General features: G+C 49.4%; 1 protein-coding gene across 8 annotated transcripts; it reads right to left on the minus strand.

The window, feature by feature from the left end:
- Positions 1-805: 805 nt before the first annotated feature.
- DCAF11 (DDB1 and CUL4 associated factor 11) lies at positions 806-10675 on the minus strand. Of its 8 annotated transcripts, none has more exons than XM_082388630.1 (15): positions 10518-10675; positions 9686-9892; positions 8636-8763; positions 8276-8403; positions 7936-8000; positions 7523-7623; positions 7144-7290; positions 6877-6931; positions 6453-6521; positions 6035-6092; positions 5763-5948; positions 5152-5305; positions 4592-4744; positions 3635-3741; positions 2690-3537 (listed from the first exon to the last, which is right to left on the minus strand). In XM_082388630.1, exons 2-15 carry the CDS (start codon positions 9838-9840, stop codon positions 3403-3405), a joined length of 1641 nt encoding a protein of 546 aa, XP_082244756.1. In that variant the 5' UTR covers positions 9841-9892; positions 10518-10675; the 3' UTR covers positions 2690-3402. The 8 variants fall into 8 exon arrangements, with proteins under 8 accessions (XP_082244757.1, XP_082244756.1, XP_082244755.1 ...); XM_082388629.1 differs by having other exon boundaries at positions 9686-9915; XM_082388628.1 differs by having other exon boundaries at positions 9686-9920.
- Between the last annotated feature and the right edge of the window lie 4240 nt (positions 10676-14915).

Here is a 14915-nt window from a genome sequence, read left to right on the forward strand (position 1 = left end):
CACAGGGCAGAGCCCTGTTGGCAGCTGGCAGGCGGGGGAGAGGGGCGGGGGGCAGTAAGGGGCTGGGGTGGCGGGCTGCCACGTCAGCAGTGTTCTCGCCTTGGGTGTGTGTCCCGACAGCAGCCTGTGTCCTTCCCTGTTAGTCCTGTGCCTCCTTGACCCTCTTGGCTGGAACCATGTCCTAGTTCATGTTTCGGCGCCACGCCCAAAACATGGGATGTTTTTGGCCATGGCCTGTTTGGGTCTGCCTGTCTCTGTTTGGTCAGCCAAAGTCACCCCCACCCGGCCCAGGTTGGACTCTCAGAGCCCCGAAGATCAAGTTCACTCCCAGGTGATGGGTGGTGGAGACCCTAGAAGGAAGATCCCCAGCCTGGAGTCCATCAAATCCTTAGGTTGTGTCCCCCAACCAATTACCCTGGGATTTGGCCTCCCAGCCTGACCACTGAGGCTGGACCCATAGGGCGGTGAGCAACCTACCCAAGGGAAGTCCCTGATATTCAGTAACTGTTTTGAGATCCCTTTCTGTCTTCCTTCCTCATTCCTCAAAACTGGTGGTGGGATCTCAGAGCACAGTGGAGGCCCATGAAGTAGTGAAAGGAAAGAGCAAGAAAGGGCACCTGGGTTCTGGCCCAACTCTGTGACTTTGAGAAAATCAACTAACCATCCTTGGTCCTCAGTGCCATCATCTGCAAACTGACCAAGATGGATTAACCAATCAGGATCCTTCCAGATCCTACAGCCCATACCTTGACATAGTCTGTGCTCAGGGATCCTATACCTGAAGACCTACAGAAGCACTCACACATTTTTAAGTTGACACAACAGTTTTCATTGTAATTTTAAATAGTTGCAAAGGACATAATTTCCAGTGTATCGTATATGTTGACATTTCAAAAGTAAAGCTATCTTTTTCACTCTTTTAAATATATCCAATGGAATCTAAACACTACAGTGATTATATACCTCACCGTTTTTCATTTAAAAACATGTGACAAGATCTTAAGAGTCAGAAATAACATTTCCATTCTTTCCCCACTGAAATTATCCTAATGTTTTTATACCTGAAAGTCTTTGATTGATCACACTTCTCTGCCAAAAGGAGTAGATAATTTGAAACAATTTTTACACATTTCCTGTGATCACAAGGTTAAACTTTTTTTTCTGTACTGAATTTCCTATTTTTTACTAGTACAAATTTCAAAATTGTTAGTAGTACAAAATGTATTATTTGTACAACAAACATTTCACACAGTTTGATAATTAATAATAAACTAAAATTGTACTGGAAATGCATTTATTTTCAAATGGAATTTATAAAGTTTTCTTTTTTAAAAAATTTATTTTATTTATTTTTGGCTGCATTGGGTCTTCGTTGCTGCGCACGGGCTTTTCTCTAGTAGTGGTGAGCGGGGGCTACTCTTCGTTGCGGTGCGCGGGCTTCTCAATGCGGTGGCTTCTCTTGTTGCGGAGCATGGGCTCTAGGTGCACGGGCTTCAGTAGTTGTGGCATGCAGGCTCAGCAGTTGTGGCTCGCAGGCTCTAGAGCACAGGCTCAGTAGTTGCGGCGCACGGGCTTAGTTGCTCCATGGCATGTGGGATCTTCCTGGACCAGGGCTCGAAGCCGTGTCCTCTGCGCTGGCAGGCGGATTCTTAACCACTGTGCCACCAGGGAAGCCCGGAAGTGCATTTCTTAATGAGAAGAATAGACAGCCCTTGGGGCCTTGACTAAATGAGGCTTTGAGGACACTAATCATTTTAACTGGCCTCTACCTTTGGCATGCTGGAGGTAAAACAGTTCTGGGTGAGACGGGTTGGCATCTCTGGGTGAAGAGGCAGAGGGGGAACGAAAAGGACAGTTTCATGGAAGCGGATCAACTGGAGGAAAGAGAGCATATGGAGGCCAAGCATCTGGACAATTTATTCTTTTATTTAAAAATTTTTAAAATTTATTTATGTATTTATTTAGGCCGCACCGCGAGGCATCTGGGATCTTAGTTCCCCTACAAGGGATCGAACCCGTGCCCCCTGCAGTGGAAGCTCAGAGTCCTAACCACTGGACCGCCAGGGAAGTCCCTTTATTCTTTTAAAACGACCTGCTTTGCTGCTGAATAGGTACATCTTTTAACCCCTTGCTGTGTCTTTAAGACCCCCTGGAGGTGTGCATCCAGGTTCCTTAGAGATAATGGGGAAGATCAATCCGAGCTGCTCCCCTACTGACCATACCATGGGTCTGCCCTGGGCCATGGTGCTTGACCTCTGCACACCTCCATTTCCTCACCTGTAAAAAAGGGTGGCTGTGAGGTGGATAAGGTTCTAAGTGTGAAGTGCCAAGATGGGATCTGGCATCACTGCCCACCACGTGCTCTCTGGCTCTGGGCTACTTCCTTCCATAGACTGGACCAGTTCCAGGGCACAGCTGATGTGGGTGTTACAGGTTCTCATCTAAAACGTGTTTATTTCCTGTTATCTCGATTTCTACTTGCTGGGAAGTCTCTGAGGTTGGTGAGGGACTCCCTGTTGCAAAGCTCAGTTAACTAATGATTTTGGTATTTCCGTTCATCTTGGGGCATCAAAGCAGTGTTTTCTCCCACAGATGAGCATATCTGAAGGCTCTGTTGAAACTGTTTTCTTGAAGTGAGAGGATAAAAGATCTCAGACAGGAAAAAGAGAGAGACAGACGGACACTGAGCTAGGTTCCCACAGAGAGTTTATTGAGGGAGCCAAAGCCAGTGAGAGGACGGAGTCCTACTTCAACATCCCTCCTCGAAGCTGCTGGCCTCCTGCACGAGGGAACACTTGGGGAAGGGAGGGCCCGCCCTGTGTGGGGTCACATGGAGCCTCTCACACCACAGCCTGCCTACCCCAAAGACCCAGACACGTGAGAGAGAAGCCGTAATTCCCAGCCAGGGAGGGTGCTGAGGACACACCTTACCCATCCCCACCCCTCCCCTGAGGGGCTAGAGCTCTAGCCATTAGGACCTCTGAAAGAAAGGCCAGGACACCTGGCCCTGATTGACCAGTTTAGTCCTCAACGTGAAGGCCTGGGCAATGGGCCTGGTTCAGTTCAGACCTGGCCACAGGCATCTACTCTAGGAGCTAAGACTTAACATCCAAACATGATTAAAAACACTCAGGACGTTACTCCTGCTGACCACATAATGGCAGTCCTGCCAGACCCTGACCAGAGACAGAGACCCAAGCTGATGGGTGTGAGCATGTGAGAAGACCACTCTGCCCCAAGGGGAGGATCTCCCTCCCGGGGCTTAGCTAGGGGACTGAAGCCTGGGCTTCTGTTTCTCCCCACCCAATGCCAGTGATTCCCCAAAGATCCCCCAGAAGGGAGAGAGGGAGGAGGCGGAGAGATGTCAAGAGGCTCACCCATGAATGGGGCTGGAAGTCAGATCTACTGGGGCGAGGAAAAGGCTGTAGAGGGGTGGGACATTGGGGCAGGGGTGCTCAGGTGTTCCTCAGACTCTGGCATGTCATCCTGGAAGTACTCAGCCTGGCGGTACTGCCACAGACGCAGGTTCCCGTCCCACTGCGGGGCAGAAGGTGGCAAGTAGTCAGGGGGCACTGCCCCCTCCTGGGTCCAAGTCCCAGACACATACTGGCCCCCCTAACCCCAGCATCCTCACCGAACTGCTGACAATCTTCTCCTCGTAGGGGTGCCAGCTGACGTCACGCACACAGGCCTTGTGGTTGGTCAGCTTCTTCACGATATGGCCGCTGAGGAGGTCGTACACTGTGCAGGAAAGGCCAGATTGGAGAGGGGCTGCCAGAAGACCTTCGAGCCACCCCTCATCTCTCTCTGAGCAGCACCACTTACCTGCCTCTCAGGCAACTTCCCATTTTCCCAGGGGAGCAAAGCCCACACCCGAGGATGGTGTTAGTTTCTTTTCCCTACCTCAGGTTGAGGGTATGGTCTAGCAGAGCTTGGGCATCTCTGGCCCTTAGCTAAATGTCACAGGGTCTACAGTTAAGAAAATGAAATGTGGCTTTAAAGTAGCCATTTTCTTAAAAGCCCACAAGATATGGAAGACACCACAAAAGTGAACAATGGGCTGTCTCCACAGACATGTGAACGTGCTGTTCCTTTTCTGGACGTGGGTGCACCTTTCTCTCTCCCCGGATAGGCCTCCATCTCAGGGCCTCCCTAGGTTTGGCACTGTCTTAGGCTCCTGTGACTGTGTGTTTGTGACTGTGTGTTTCTTTTTGTGCATTCCTCCTACTTCAGTGGCTGTACATCTTTTACTACTTGCTGCTGTCTTTTTGTGTCATTCTTTTTGTCTCTGTTCCCTCCTACCTTTCATCTGCAATCTCTTCCCTTGACTGGCTGAAAAACAGAACTGAGTATATTTTTGGTAATCTAGTATATTTACTGACTAGAATTCTGTGTTCCTTTTCTTAATTTAAAATGCTGATGAATAGAATGTTTTCTCTTTCTCCGTTTAAGCCTCCCTGCTCCAGGCTAAATGAAATTTCACTTGTAATTGTCACTGGGTTTCTTAAGGTGGTCACTGGTGGTTACAGGCAGAATGCCAGGGGAATACTGCTGCCCTTCCCGAGGCCCCCTGTTCGGACACAGTCCTTACCGACCACTTTGCCAGTGGAGCAGCCACTGTAGATGAATTGCTGGCCGGTGCTATGGGTGGGGGAGAATCGGCAGCGGATGAGGGTATGCAGCACCCCATGGCCCCGGTAGGTCATCAAGGAGCTGTCCCCTGGGAGCTTCAGCTTCCGCCAGGCTGGGGAGGGATGCAGGGTGAGCCCTGGGTTAGGGAGTCTGGATTCCCCTGTATCACTGGTCCTCAGCAAAGACTGATGCTCAAAGACAATCGCCTTTCTGATTCCCAACTGGTGGCTCTTTCCCCATCTAACGGTCAGCTGATACACACCAATATGGCTCTGCTGATGGTTAAGACGCTGAAATACTTTTGCATTGGTAGGTTTGGAGGGATCCCCAGCCCCTACACTGGGAACCCCTGGCTCTCCCATGGTTCAGCAAACAAAGAGTTAATGCCTGGCAAGGGGGAGGGCTCCAGGCTTTGGCCCATCCACGGTGCCCATGCCAGGCCTTGCCAGGGGTTAAATGTTTTAACTATCACCCCCAACCCTTCACTCTCCAGATCTCTGGTTCTACTTCCGCTCTCACCTTTTTTGGGCACCTGCTGCCAGCGGTAGTCCCAGTTTTGCTGTGTGGCAGCCTGGCGAGAGGCTTCCATGCCTTCCCGGCTAGAAAAGCGTCGGATATCCCAGAGCTTGATGGTCTGGTCTTTGGAGTTGGAGATGAGATACCGGGCATCTCCCTGTGAATCCCAAGATGGATAATGAAGCATCAGAGCTTGCAGATGTCAAGGTCTGTCAGTCCAACTCCCACTCCCCAGTTGAGGAGTATGAACCCTGGTCCTTTGACTTTGGTTGCCTCTTTCTTCATCCAGGTGGGCCTTACCATTGGTTTCCTACCACAGACCCCACACCCTGGCTAGGTTTCCCCTTCTTTACCTAGGGCGCTGGCTGGGCTCCTGTTCTATATTGGGTCAGATCGTCTTCTACTTTTCTTGTACAGAAAGCCCTGCTCCTTGAGGAATGCTGGGTACCGATGGACCTCACGTCTTGTGGCTTAAGCCTCTTCCCTAAACTCCAGCTCTTGCAAACCTTGGCTAATGAGGAGCTTGGCGAGTTCCCACACCCGTCCACTCTGACACCCTCCTGGACAACCACAACCTCAGTCGCCTGGCTGTGCGGTCCTGACTCCACGCCCACCTTGCTGTCAATGAAGGTGATGCCGTCTTGATGTCCAGCCAGCGCACCCACGGGCTTGGGGTCATCCTCCCGCATGGTGCGTCGATCCCACACTTTGCAGATGGCATCGTCCCCCCCGGAGAACAGGATTTGGGAGCTGATGTCAGCAAAGGCCACCGCATTCACATCATCCTCATGGGACTCAATCTAGGGGAGAAGTGGGCCAGGTCTTTCTAGGTCTTCCAATAGGCCAAGGACCAGGAGGCAGAGGCTTGAAGTCTCGGGAGCAATACCTGAAGGGTACGTCGGTTCTGTTCTCGATCAAAGACGTACAGGCAGCCATCATTGGCCCTGAAAGGGAAGGGAAAAAGAGGGTTCTGGAGCCAGGACCGAGAGGACCCATGCTACGTGTGCTCTGCTTGACTGTTGTCTCGAAGTCCTGCTGAAGGGAGAGCCCTTCTCTCTTCTTATACAGGAGGTGGGAGAAGAGTTAGCTGTGTTTGCAAGGAGGTTTGAGACCTCCCATCTCATGCTGCAGAAATGGTGAGTGAGAAGGGAAGCAACTCATAAACCTTGGCCCCGGAGAAGGCCTGGTTGCTCTCCACAGCTGCCTGGGTACGGGTGGCCAGCGCAGTCTCTGTAATGGCAGAGCTGGTCTCTGGGAGAACTCCTATCTCATCAAGTGACAGAGGCATCCCCACAAACACTCACCCTCCTAGCACTTCTCGCCCATCTGAGGAGACAGCGATGGAGAAGACAGCAAAGCGACGCTCATCTGGCCTGAAGAGAGCAAAGGAGGAGCTGCATTAAGTGGACTTCCCTTTAGCCCTGGTTAATCTCTACAGAATCTGATGAGGGCCGTGGGGCACACTGCTGAGAGAAAAAGAAGTCGTGCCAGCACGTGCCAGAACGTGGAGCGCCTCAGTGAGAAGCCGGGAAGAATCCTGCAGCCATCTATTTTACTCTGGTCCTCTGGCTGACAGGCTGGGTGGTCCCCTCCCAGGAATCCACAAAGAGAAACTTGCAACCAGTGTACTTTTCCCTCTAAGCAGGAGTTCCAGTTCAAGAGGTTTGCTCCTGGAGAGCCTTCCTTGAGAAGTTTCTGATGTGTCTAACCAGGAAAGGAAGCCAGTACCTTAGATCCAGGGCAGTATGTGTGTCTCCCTCCCCGTAGATGTTGCAGATATGAACTAAGAGAAGCAAGAGAAACAAGAATCTTTCAGGGCTGAGGTTAGGAGGGTGAAAGTGAAGCTAGGGAGGAGACGGAACAAAGGGGAAGGATGTTGGACCCTGGGAGTGATCTGCCCAGGAGAAGGCGTGGAGTCATGGCATGGAGGAGATGGGCATTTGGAGACCTCAGGTCCCAGGCTGAAGAGATGATGGTGGTCTGGGGCACACTCACTGTAATCAGACCAGCTGGAGTAAAGGAAATGGTTCCCATCAGGGGTGAAGGCCACATCCAAGACGCTCCAGCCTACATCCCGGGCCTTGATGCTCTTGAATTTATGAAAGCGGCCATACCGGCAGTCATACAGTCGGATTGTCTGGTCTGTGTGAGTGGGGATCAGGCAGAATTAGGGAACACCCTCCTGGAATCCTCCCTAGATCAGACCTCCCTCACTCATCACTGATCTGTGGAATCTTCCCTTGATCATGGGACATGTGTTCTAGCTAAGCATCCCTAAGCCAGGGTCTGAGCTCCCTGGGTCTGGGGCTTTCTAGCCTCAGTCAGGGAGAATGTCTGTTGTTCTAGGGCAGTTGGTAGGACTAGGGTCTGGTACCTTGGCAAGCAGACATGAAGATTTGACCATCTTTGCTGTAGATGCCACAGAAAGCCTTCTGAGAGTAGGTATCAGTAAAGCCCAGATCATTGGGCAAGAAGCTGGGAAGCAGAGGAAAAGTGAGGGTAAGGGGAGCTCAGGATGGGGAATGTCCCAGTTTGCAGAATCCTAACAGAGCTGGATGTGAGTACAAGGGCATTCTTCCCTTTGGCTTTGGGTATAAACCCCTTTCTTTGAATCATTCTATCATCCTCTCAATTGCTATACTTTTCCACTTTCTTCACTCTCAAAGCCTCAACCCCACATAACCTAAAATTAATATCCCTGAGGATCCTTTAACACCGATCCCTTCACAGTTTAGGAAATAAGACCTATCTGGCCCTTGGAACTTCTCCACCAAGCCCCATACTCACTGAGACATCATTCGAGACCGTTCTCCAAGGGAGAAGCTTCCCTGGTGGCAGAGGCCCCGTTCTCTCTAAAGGAAGGGATTGGGGAATATTGCTAGCAGAAACAAGAGGGCCACTTCAGCCACACCAACCCCCGTCCTCCAAAAATATTGCTCTTGCTACAGAAACGAACCCCACACACAGTAGTATGTCCCACCAAACTCCAGCTCAGGCTGGCTAAGAGCTCTCCAGCTCCAGCATTTGAGGCGTCCTTGGGAAGTTTACTTCCCTCTTCTCTGGGATTGTAGCTTCTGGCTGCATTGATAGGCCTGCTGCCAGGCTGGCTGGAAGTAGAGAGGCCTACCTGGTGCAGCATTTGAGGAAAGCTGTGCTCCCGGGCTGCCCGCCTAAGCCCCAGCCGCCCTGTGGCCAATTCCACTTGTGTCTTGATCTCATTGCATTCCAGCTCCCGGGTGTCAGGGGTTGCATCCACTGTGAGTACCAAACAGAAGTTTCATCCTAGGTCTTTTCCAGCCTCAGAGGACAGTTAGCAGAGCTGTGCTCAGTCTACTCAATGTGACTGAATATACTGGGGCTGCAAAGACTCCCTCGTTCCCTGAATTATCTCATCTTTTTCTTTCAATTTTTGCCGAAGTTAGTTTCAAAAAAAGGCTTTCTAATGGAAGTCCTCTGATATTAGGTCTCAGTCTGCCTTTCCTCTTACCCGGTGGGTTGTATCGGTCTCCAAGACGACCATCCCAGGCACTGTCATGCTCTTCCTCCGAGTCCGAGAGGGCCTGGATGAGCTGTAAATTTGCTGCACCTCCTCCCTGCACCAACCTCACTTGGCCTCTGTGGAGAGACCCCCCATGATAAAGGGGAGGATCCCTTCCCCAAATCAACCAAATTCAGAGTCAATAGCTATGTAGTTCTTAGACCACCTTGAGGGTCCTCAAACCCTCATACTGTCCCCATTTTGAGGTTTGAGGCTGACTAGACCTTGGCTGTTATTTTGTCTCCTATAAGACACACTGGGAAACTAATTCTCACTCTTACAGCAGGGGTAGAAAACCCCAATATTGCATGGATGTTGACAGATCTACTAAATTGACTTCCCAGCGAGCTAAAAATTCTGAGAGCATTTCTTTCTGAGCCTCTGCCCAAGGAGTCCAGCATAGAACGTGGTTTTCTGAAGGGATTCCCAAGCTCGTCTTCTCCCCAGGGAGCCATAGCTAAGAACCAAAGCCAACTGCACCCCTTTCCAGTCAATTCCTGGTGGTCACTTCTCTCAAAGCATTCTTTCCTCAAGAACAGGATTAGAGTTAGATTAATTTAAACTTGTTTTTCAAGTAAATCCACGTGGCTTCATATCATGTGTCAATAACTTCTCTTAAGTTCAACACCCACTTCCCTAACTCTTTTCTTCACCCTTCACATCACTCCCTTCCCACCAGGGAACCCCCCCACCCACCCCTTTTTTTTTACTTACTTGGAAAATAGGTTACATTTGTGTAGTCATAGGTAGAGAGACTCCCCTGAAAAGTCCCCTCAAACACAAGAGCCAGTCATCCTGTTGACCCTCCCTAGGCAAGAACCACTCTTACTGGGTATGAAGCTGAGTGCGGTGAGTGTCCACCAGGGAAAGCGGTTCTGCTCAAAGAGAACAGCTGTCCTGGGCTAATCTCATTCCCTATTCTCTGTAACTTCCCTGACTGGAGCTGGGATCAAGGGGCTGTGGTGGCACCTGGTGGGGACACACCAGGGGGTAAGTTACCTGCGTAGGAGATAGGCCAGTACCTGGGCCAGATCCACATCTTCATCCTCCTCTTCCTCTTCCTCACTCCTACGCAGGCCAGTCCCTCTTCGGGGCAAGCCCTCGGAGGGGTCTCCGGACCCAGTTCCTGCGCTGCTGCTGTTCCGTGATCCCATCTTCTGGTCACAGCATCCTTAAGTCCTGTGCAGGGACTCCTCCTGTCACCTCCTTGGATTTGGTGAAAGCAAAGCCTGCTCTAGAAACACCAGAGTCTCCTGAGATACGATAGTAGCTGTCTCTAGGAGAGCGACCCTTCCTAGAGACTGAGATCCCTTCTCCTTAGCCTGTAACAACTCCTAAGGCTTCGGGAACACAAACCTTTCCCGATCCTGTGAAGCAAAAAAAGCAGAGTGAAGCCTAGGGCACGACCCTAGCTCACCAGTGAGAATCCTTTGAAGAGGAATTTCTCAGTTTTCTACCTCAAACTCACCTATCAAAGTCCCTGGGGTGGGGGTGGATTCCCAGGTAACCTCTCTGGCCGGCCAATCAAAACCCCTCGCGGAAGAAAGCGTCTCATTAGCTTACCCCATCTAACCAATCAGAAGCCTTAGGAGTCAGAGACCCCCCCCCCGAAGCCCCCCCTCCCTTACCGGCCAATCAGAGCACTCCCTTGCGAAAGCCGGCGGCAGCAACAACCAATGAGGTTAAAATTCGGCCTACACCCCCCACCTTCCTTGCCTCACGCCCACGTGGTGTACCGGGGGTGTGTACACTAAGCGGGGGTAGGCAGGGAGGAAGCCGAGAAGCACCTCCCACAAAGCCGGCGGTTACCGCCCCGCGCGAGACCACCCACCAGCCAGGAGCTGTCGCAGGGCCCCGAGCGGCGCGAGGCCTTGTTTACAACGACTGCCGCCGCGGCGTCGGCCAACCGCTTCTCCGTCACGCGCCTCCTTCGACACTCATCTCCTGGCTCCGCGGCTGGCGGACTGCAGACGTCACGCGACGCCCCTGATGGCCCCGCCCTCTTGGCCCGCTCACTGGACAGCTGAGCGCGGTGATTGACAGATGGGCGGGAGAAAGTGCGCAAGGGGTTTGAGGGGAGGAGAAAGCGCGAGACCCAGTAGGGGCAGTAGCTCCTTGTTGTGGGAGGAGTAAGTAGGGAACCGGCTGCTTCCTGAATCAGAGACAACGGAACTAGACTTAATGGACGAGGGGCGGGGCTTACAAAAGAAGTTGGTTTGCTTCCGAGAGGTGTCTTAGCAAGGGGTACAATTTGCTGTCGGTCCCTTAGGTTAATTGGGCTTCGCACTTTTCAGACGATCTCTAAGGGCGTACTCTTTCTTCCCCTGGTCCCTGTCCGGCTTTAGCTTTTCTCTTTTCGCCGGCTGCAGCTACAACCGTCCTTGCCCTAAGGGGTGCCCGGCGCTTTTGGAATGTGCTCAAGTCACAGGCCTTCGCACCCGCCCTTCCGGGCTTAGCTTCCGGAAGCCTTGTTCTTGTGGGGACCGCCCATTAGCCGCTTTGGCAGCTTTTTAGATGACCCCTGGCGTCCCTCGGCGTTCTTTGCAGACGCTCCCTAGCACCCCCACGGGTCTCCGCCCGTCTTTCGTCTGTTCCACTCAGACGCCTCCTGGGCCTTCAGGGATTTGCGGACTTTTCTTAGACCATCTGTCCTTGGGGTGCTTCTCCGCTCCGGGCCGCTGGTCCAGGGTGTGCACGCGCGGCGCCTCCTACCCCCTCCTCCGGGTTTATGAGTAACCCGGCTGAGTCCAAGGCCAGGACTTGTGTACCTCGGGATCCTCGCCCGTGCTGGGTGGGGTGGCGGGGGTGGATCGAGCGACCGTGCCGGGAGCGTAGGCCCAGGGTCCAAGCTTCACCTCAGCGCCCCCAGCCCGCACTCTCCTAGAAGTGCTGCGCAGGGGAGCGGGGGCCCTTGGATTCCCTGGCATCTCCTTCTCGGGCTCGCTCTCCCTCGGAGGGAGAGGGTGTGGTTAGTCCTTCGGGTGATGCCTCCTGGTTTCTAGATCGCTAGATCGGACCTTAGTATCTGTGGTCACCAGGGCGGCTTCAGGGGCCCACACTTGCCTTAATATTCTGCTGTCACCCTTTGAAATTCTTAAAAGTCTTTGAGCAAGCGCCCCACATTTTCCTCTTGCTCTGGGCTCTACTAATTATGTAGCCGGCTCTGCCAGTCAGCCATCTCCTATTGCCAGGTTACTTAGTATCTGCCCTATAGTATTGTCTCAATAAATCTTAGCTTTATTTAGAAATAAATAAATTCTAAATTTATAAATTATAAAATAATTGTAAATTATAAATCACAGAATCTTAGGACTCTGGTTTCTGGGTTGTCCAGCCTGGAAAATCTGGAATCATTTTCCAAAATGATCTTTCCCTCCTCTTTGCCCTTTTAATTCAGTTCTTCAAGTCCTATGGATTCTCAGCTGATTTGTTGAGGTGGTTTTTCAGGGTCATCACCCAACATCAAATTTTCATTATTTCACGCCTCTCCTAGTTAGTTGATCTGCTAGAAGTATTCTTCTCTAATAGCATTTAGTACTTAAGAACCTACAAATGGTTCACTATTGTTTATTGTTTCAAATACAAACTTCCAAACCTGGTTGTCTTTTTTGCTAGCCTCATTTTTTTGTTACTTCTGCCAAGCAAATATGGCCATAAATTCCTTGCTTGTTTCCCCCTCTGCCCCTTCGCAGGAGAATTTCTTATCTGGGGGAAGCTTTATCTCTACCAGTCAGACTCCCTTCCTTATGACCCAGTGGTGTCACTTCTAAGAAATCTAGCCCTGACCTCTATGCTAAGTCTAGCATAAATGTTTATGTTCAGCAGAGCAATTATTGATAGTAGTAAAACACTGGAAACAAAATAGATCCAAACACACTGCTACGGGATGGGATTGGTTAAATAAATGATGGTCCATATGGTAGACAAAAATGCCAGGTAGCCATTAAAATGATGTAGTCTTCTATTTTTACACTGTGGGAAATTGTGCAAGTTACATTTTTAGGTTTAAAAAAGGTGGTAGTTCTTCTGGTGACATGTGGTGGATGCAAAACAATATGGTTTAAATTTGCATTTAAAAAGTATAAAAATACCTGGGCTCATTACATCATTAAACAAATAATAAAATGGAGAAGGCCTTGCATGAACTAATGACAAAGATACAGTATGAACAAAGCATCATGGTTAACACAATTCGACCACCTGAAGTCCACAGAAAACAAAAACTTCTGTTAAACTCATCTTAACTCATTTTTATTATTTATTTTAAAAATTTTAAAATAAATTATTTATTTTTGGCTGCGTTGGGTCTTCATTGCTGCACGCGGGTTTTTGCTAGTTACGGCTAGCGGGGTCTACTCTTCGTTGCAGTGCGCGGGCTTCTCATTGTCGTGGCTTCTCTTGTTGCAGAGCACGGGCTCTAGGCGTGTGGGCTTCAGTAGTTGTGGCAAGTGGGCTCAGTAGTTGTGGCACGTGGGCTCAGTAGTTGTGGCTTGCAGGCTCTAGAGCTCAGGCTCAGTAGTTGTGGCACACGGGCTTAGTTACTCTGCAGCATGTGGGATCTTCCCAGACCAGGGCTCGAACCCGTGTCCCTTGCATTGGCAGGTGGATTCTTAACCACTGCGCCACCATGGAAGCCCTTAACTCATTTTTAAATTAACCTCTTTCCTCTTCTCCTCCTTAGCTTACAAATCCTTTTACTTTACAAATGCAATTTAAAACTGAATAAAATCTAAATTCAAGCCTTTGAAACATGGAATTTGTATACTATTGAATAAGACATTTAAAAGTCATGGTAAGTGTTAAAAAGAAAAATCTAAGGTTTTATGGCCAAAGCGAGTCTTTAACATCAAATGCTAAAAAATATAGGATTTCATCTCTGGACCCATTGGTTGATTTTTGAATGTAAAAAAGATTTTTAAGCCTATGAAGTTGATTTATCACTTGTGACTTACATTATTTAAAAAATGTATATGAGCTTTTATATGTTAGGCTATACTATGTGTTTCATTGAAAGACAATGGCGTTTCTTTAAAAATAATGAAGTCATTTTGATAAAGTTTATTGGCCTTCCCTCTCATGATTTTGAAATTTGGCATGTTGCTTGGTGACAATGTGTAAGTGCTTTTCATTTGGGCAGCCTCCACTCTCCCCAGCTACACTTAAAGCCACTTGAAGCCACAGAGAGGTTTTCTACCTTTAGCACCCATTTTAGGACTGGTTCTAGTAACTGCTCTGTACATGTCAGCTAGTTGACTTCCCATCTGACCTGCCTTGGGCTGTTCCCAGCTCATTAGCATCTCCACCAGGGGGCGGGCTGAGCTTGAGAGGAGAGAAGGAAAGCAAATATTTCTTTCTCTGGCTACCCCTGTGCTCTCTCTCCCCAGTCCCAGTTCCCAGCCTGGTGACTGCACAGAGCTCCTGGGACACGTGTACAGCTTCAGGCAACACAAGGGAAAGTTCTGTCTTCCGAAGTGACGGATGACGTGTGTTTATAACTTATCTTCTTGCAGCAAGTTCGATGTAGAAGGAACGGGGGAAGTATGCTAATTTGCCCAGGACTTAAAATGTGTTGACTATAAAGAAATTGAGTGATTATGGGATTTCTAATACTCTTGTCTCCTATGTCCTTGGGAACCAGATTTTTTTGTGTAGTGATAGGAGTTACAGATGTGATATAGAATTTAAAAACCCTTTAGCCCTGAGTTTGAATAGGAACTATCAGTATGAACTCATGAGGTGTTTTATCTTCCTACCCCTATTCACTGAAAAGATCTAGAAACAATCTAGTAGCAATAAACACTCCTACCACCTAAATCTTAAAATACCATTTCCCATGGAAAGAAACCAGAGCTTGGGGTAATGGTTGATTCCAGGTCTGGGGTAGGAAATGTACAAGATGAGCATGGAACAACTTACCATTCCAGGTCGCAAAGAAGCCAGTAAACATTATCAGGGTAATGTCAAAAGGACTCAGGAGCCAAGCTTATGGCCAAAGATGGGATAATTTGAGCATTATAAGGATAATTTAATAAACATTAAGTATGTTTAAAGCCATGAGTTCATAATGGGTGTGTGTGTGTGTTACTAATTGGTCATCTTTTTGAAGAATGATATGAAGCCAAATCATTATTTTGAAGATGGTAAATAAAGGAAAAGAATCAAGCAGTTACTTGCTGTTCTTATATAAACTGTACCTTTGAGTAATGAAATAGAAGATAAAAGGAGTGTC

The sequence above is a fragment of the Balaenoptera borealis genome (genome assembly GCF_965194805.1).
Source record: "Balaenoptera borealis genome assembly, chromosome: 3".
Taxonomy (NCBI): Eukaryota; Metazoa; Chordata; class Mammalia; order Artiodactyla; family Balaenopteridae; genus Balaenoptera; species Balaenoptera borealis.

Excerpts from the sequence above, each read along its gene's own strand:
- DCAF11 (XM_082388630.1), bottom strand. The coding sequence starts at position 9,840 with ATGGGATCACGGAACAGCAGCAGCGCAGGAACTGGGTCCGGAGACCCC. Across the intron at positions 8,404-8,635 it reads AGACCGATACAACCCACCGG|TGGATGCAACCCCTGACACC; the intron begins GTAAGAGGAAAG and ends TGGTACTCACAG. Across the intron at positions 6,093-6,452 it reads GGGCGAGAAGTGCTAGGAGG|GGCCAATGATGGCTGCCTGT; the intron begins GTGAGTGTTTGT and ends CTTCCCTTTCAG.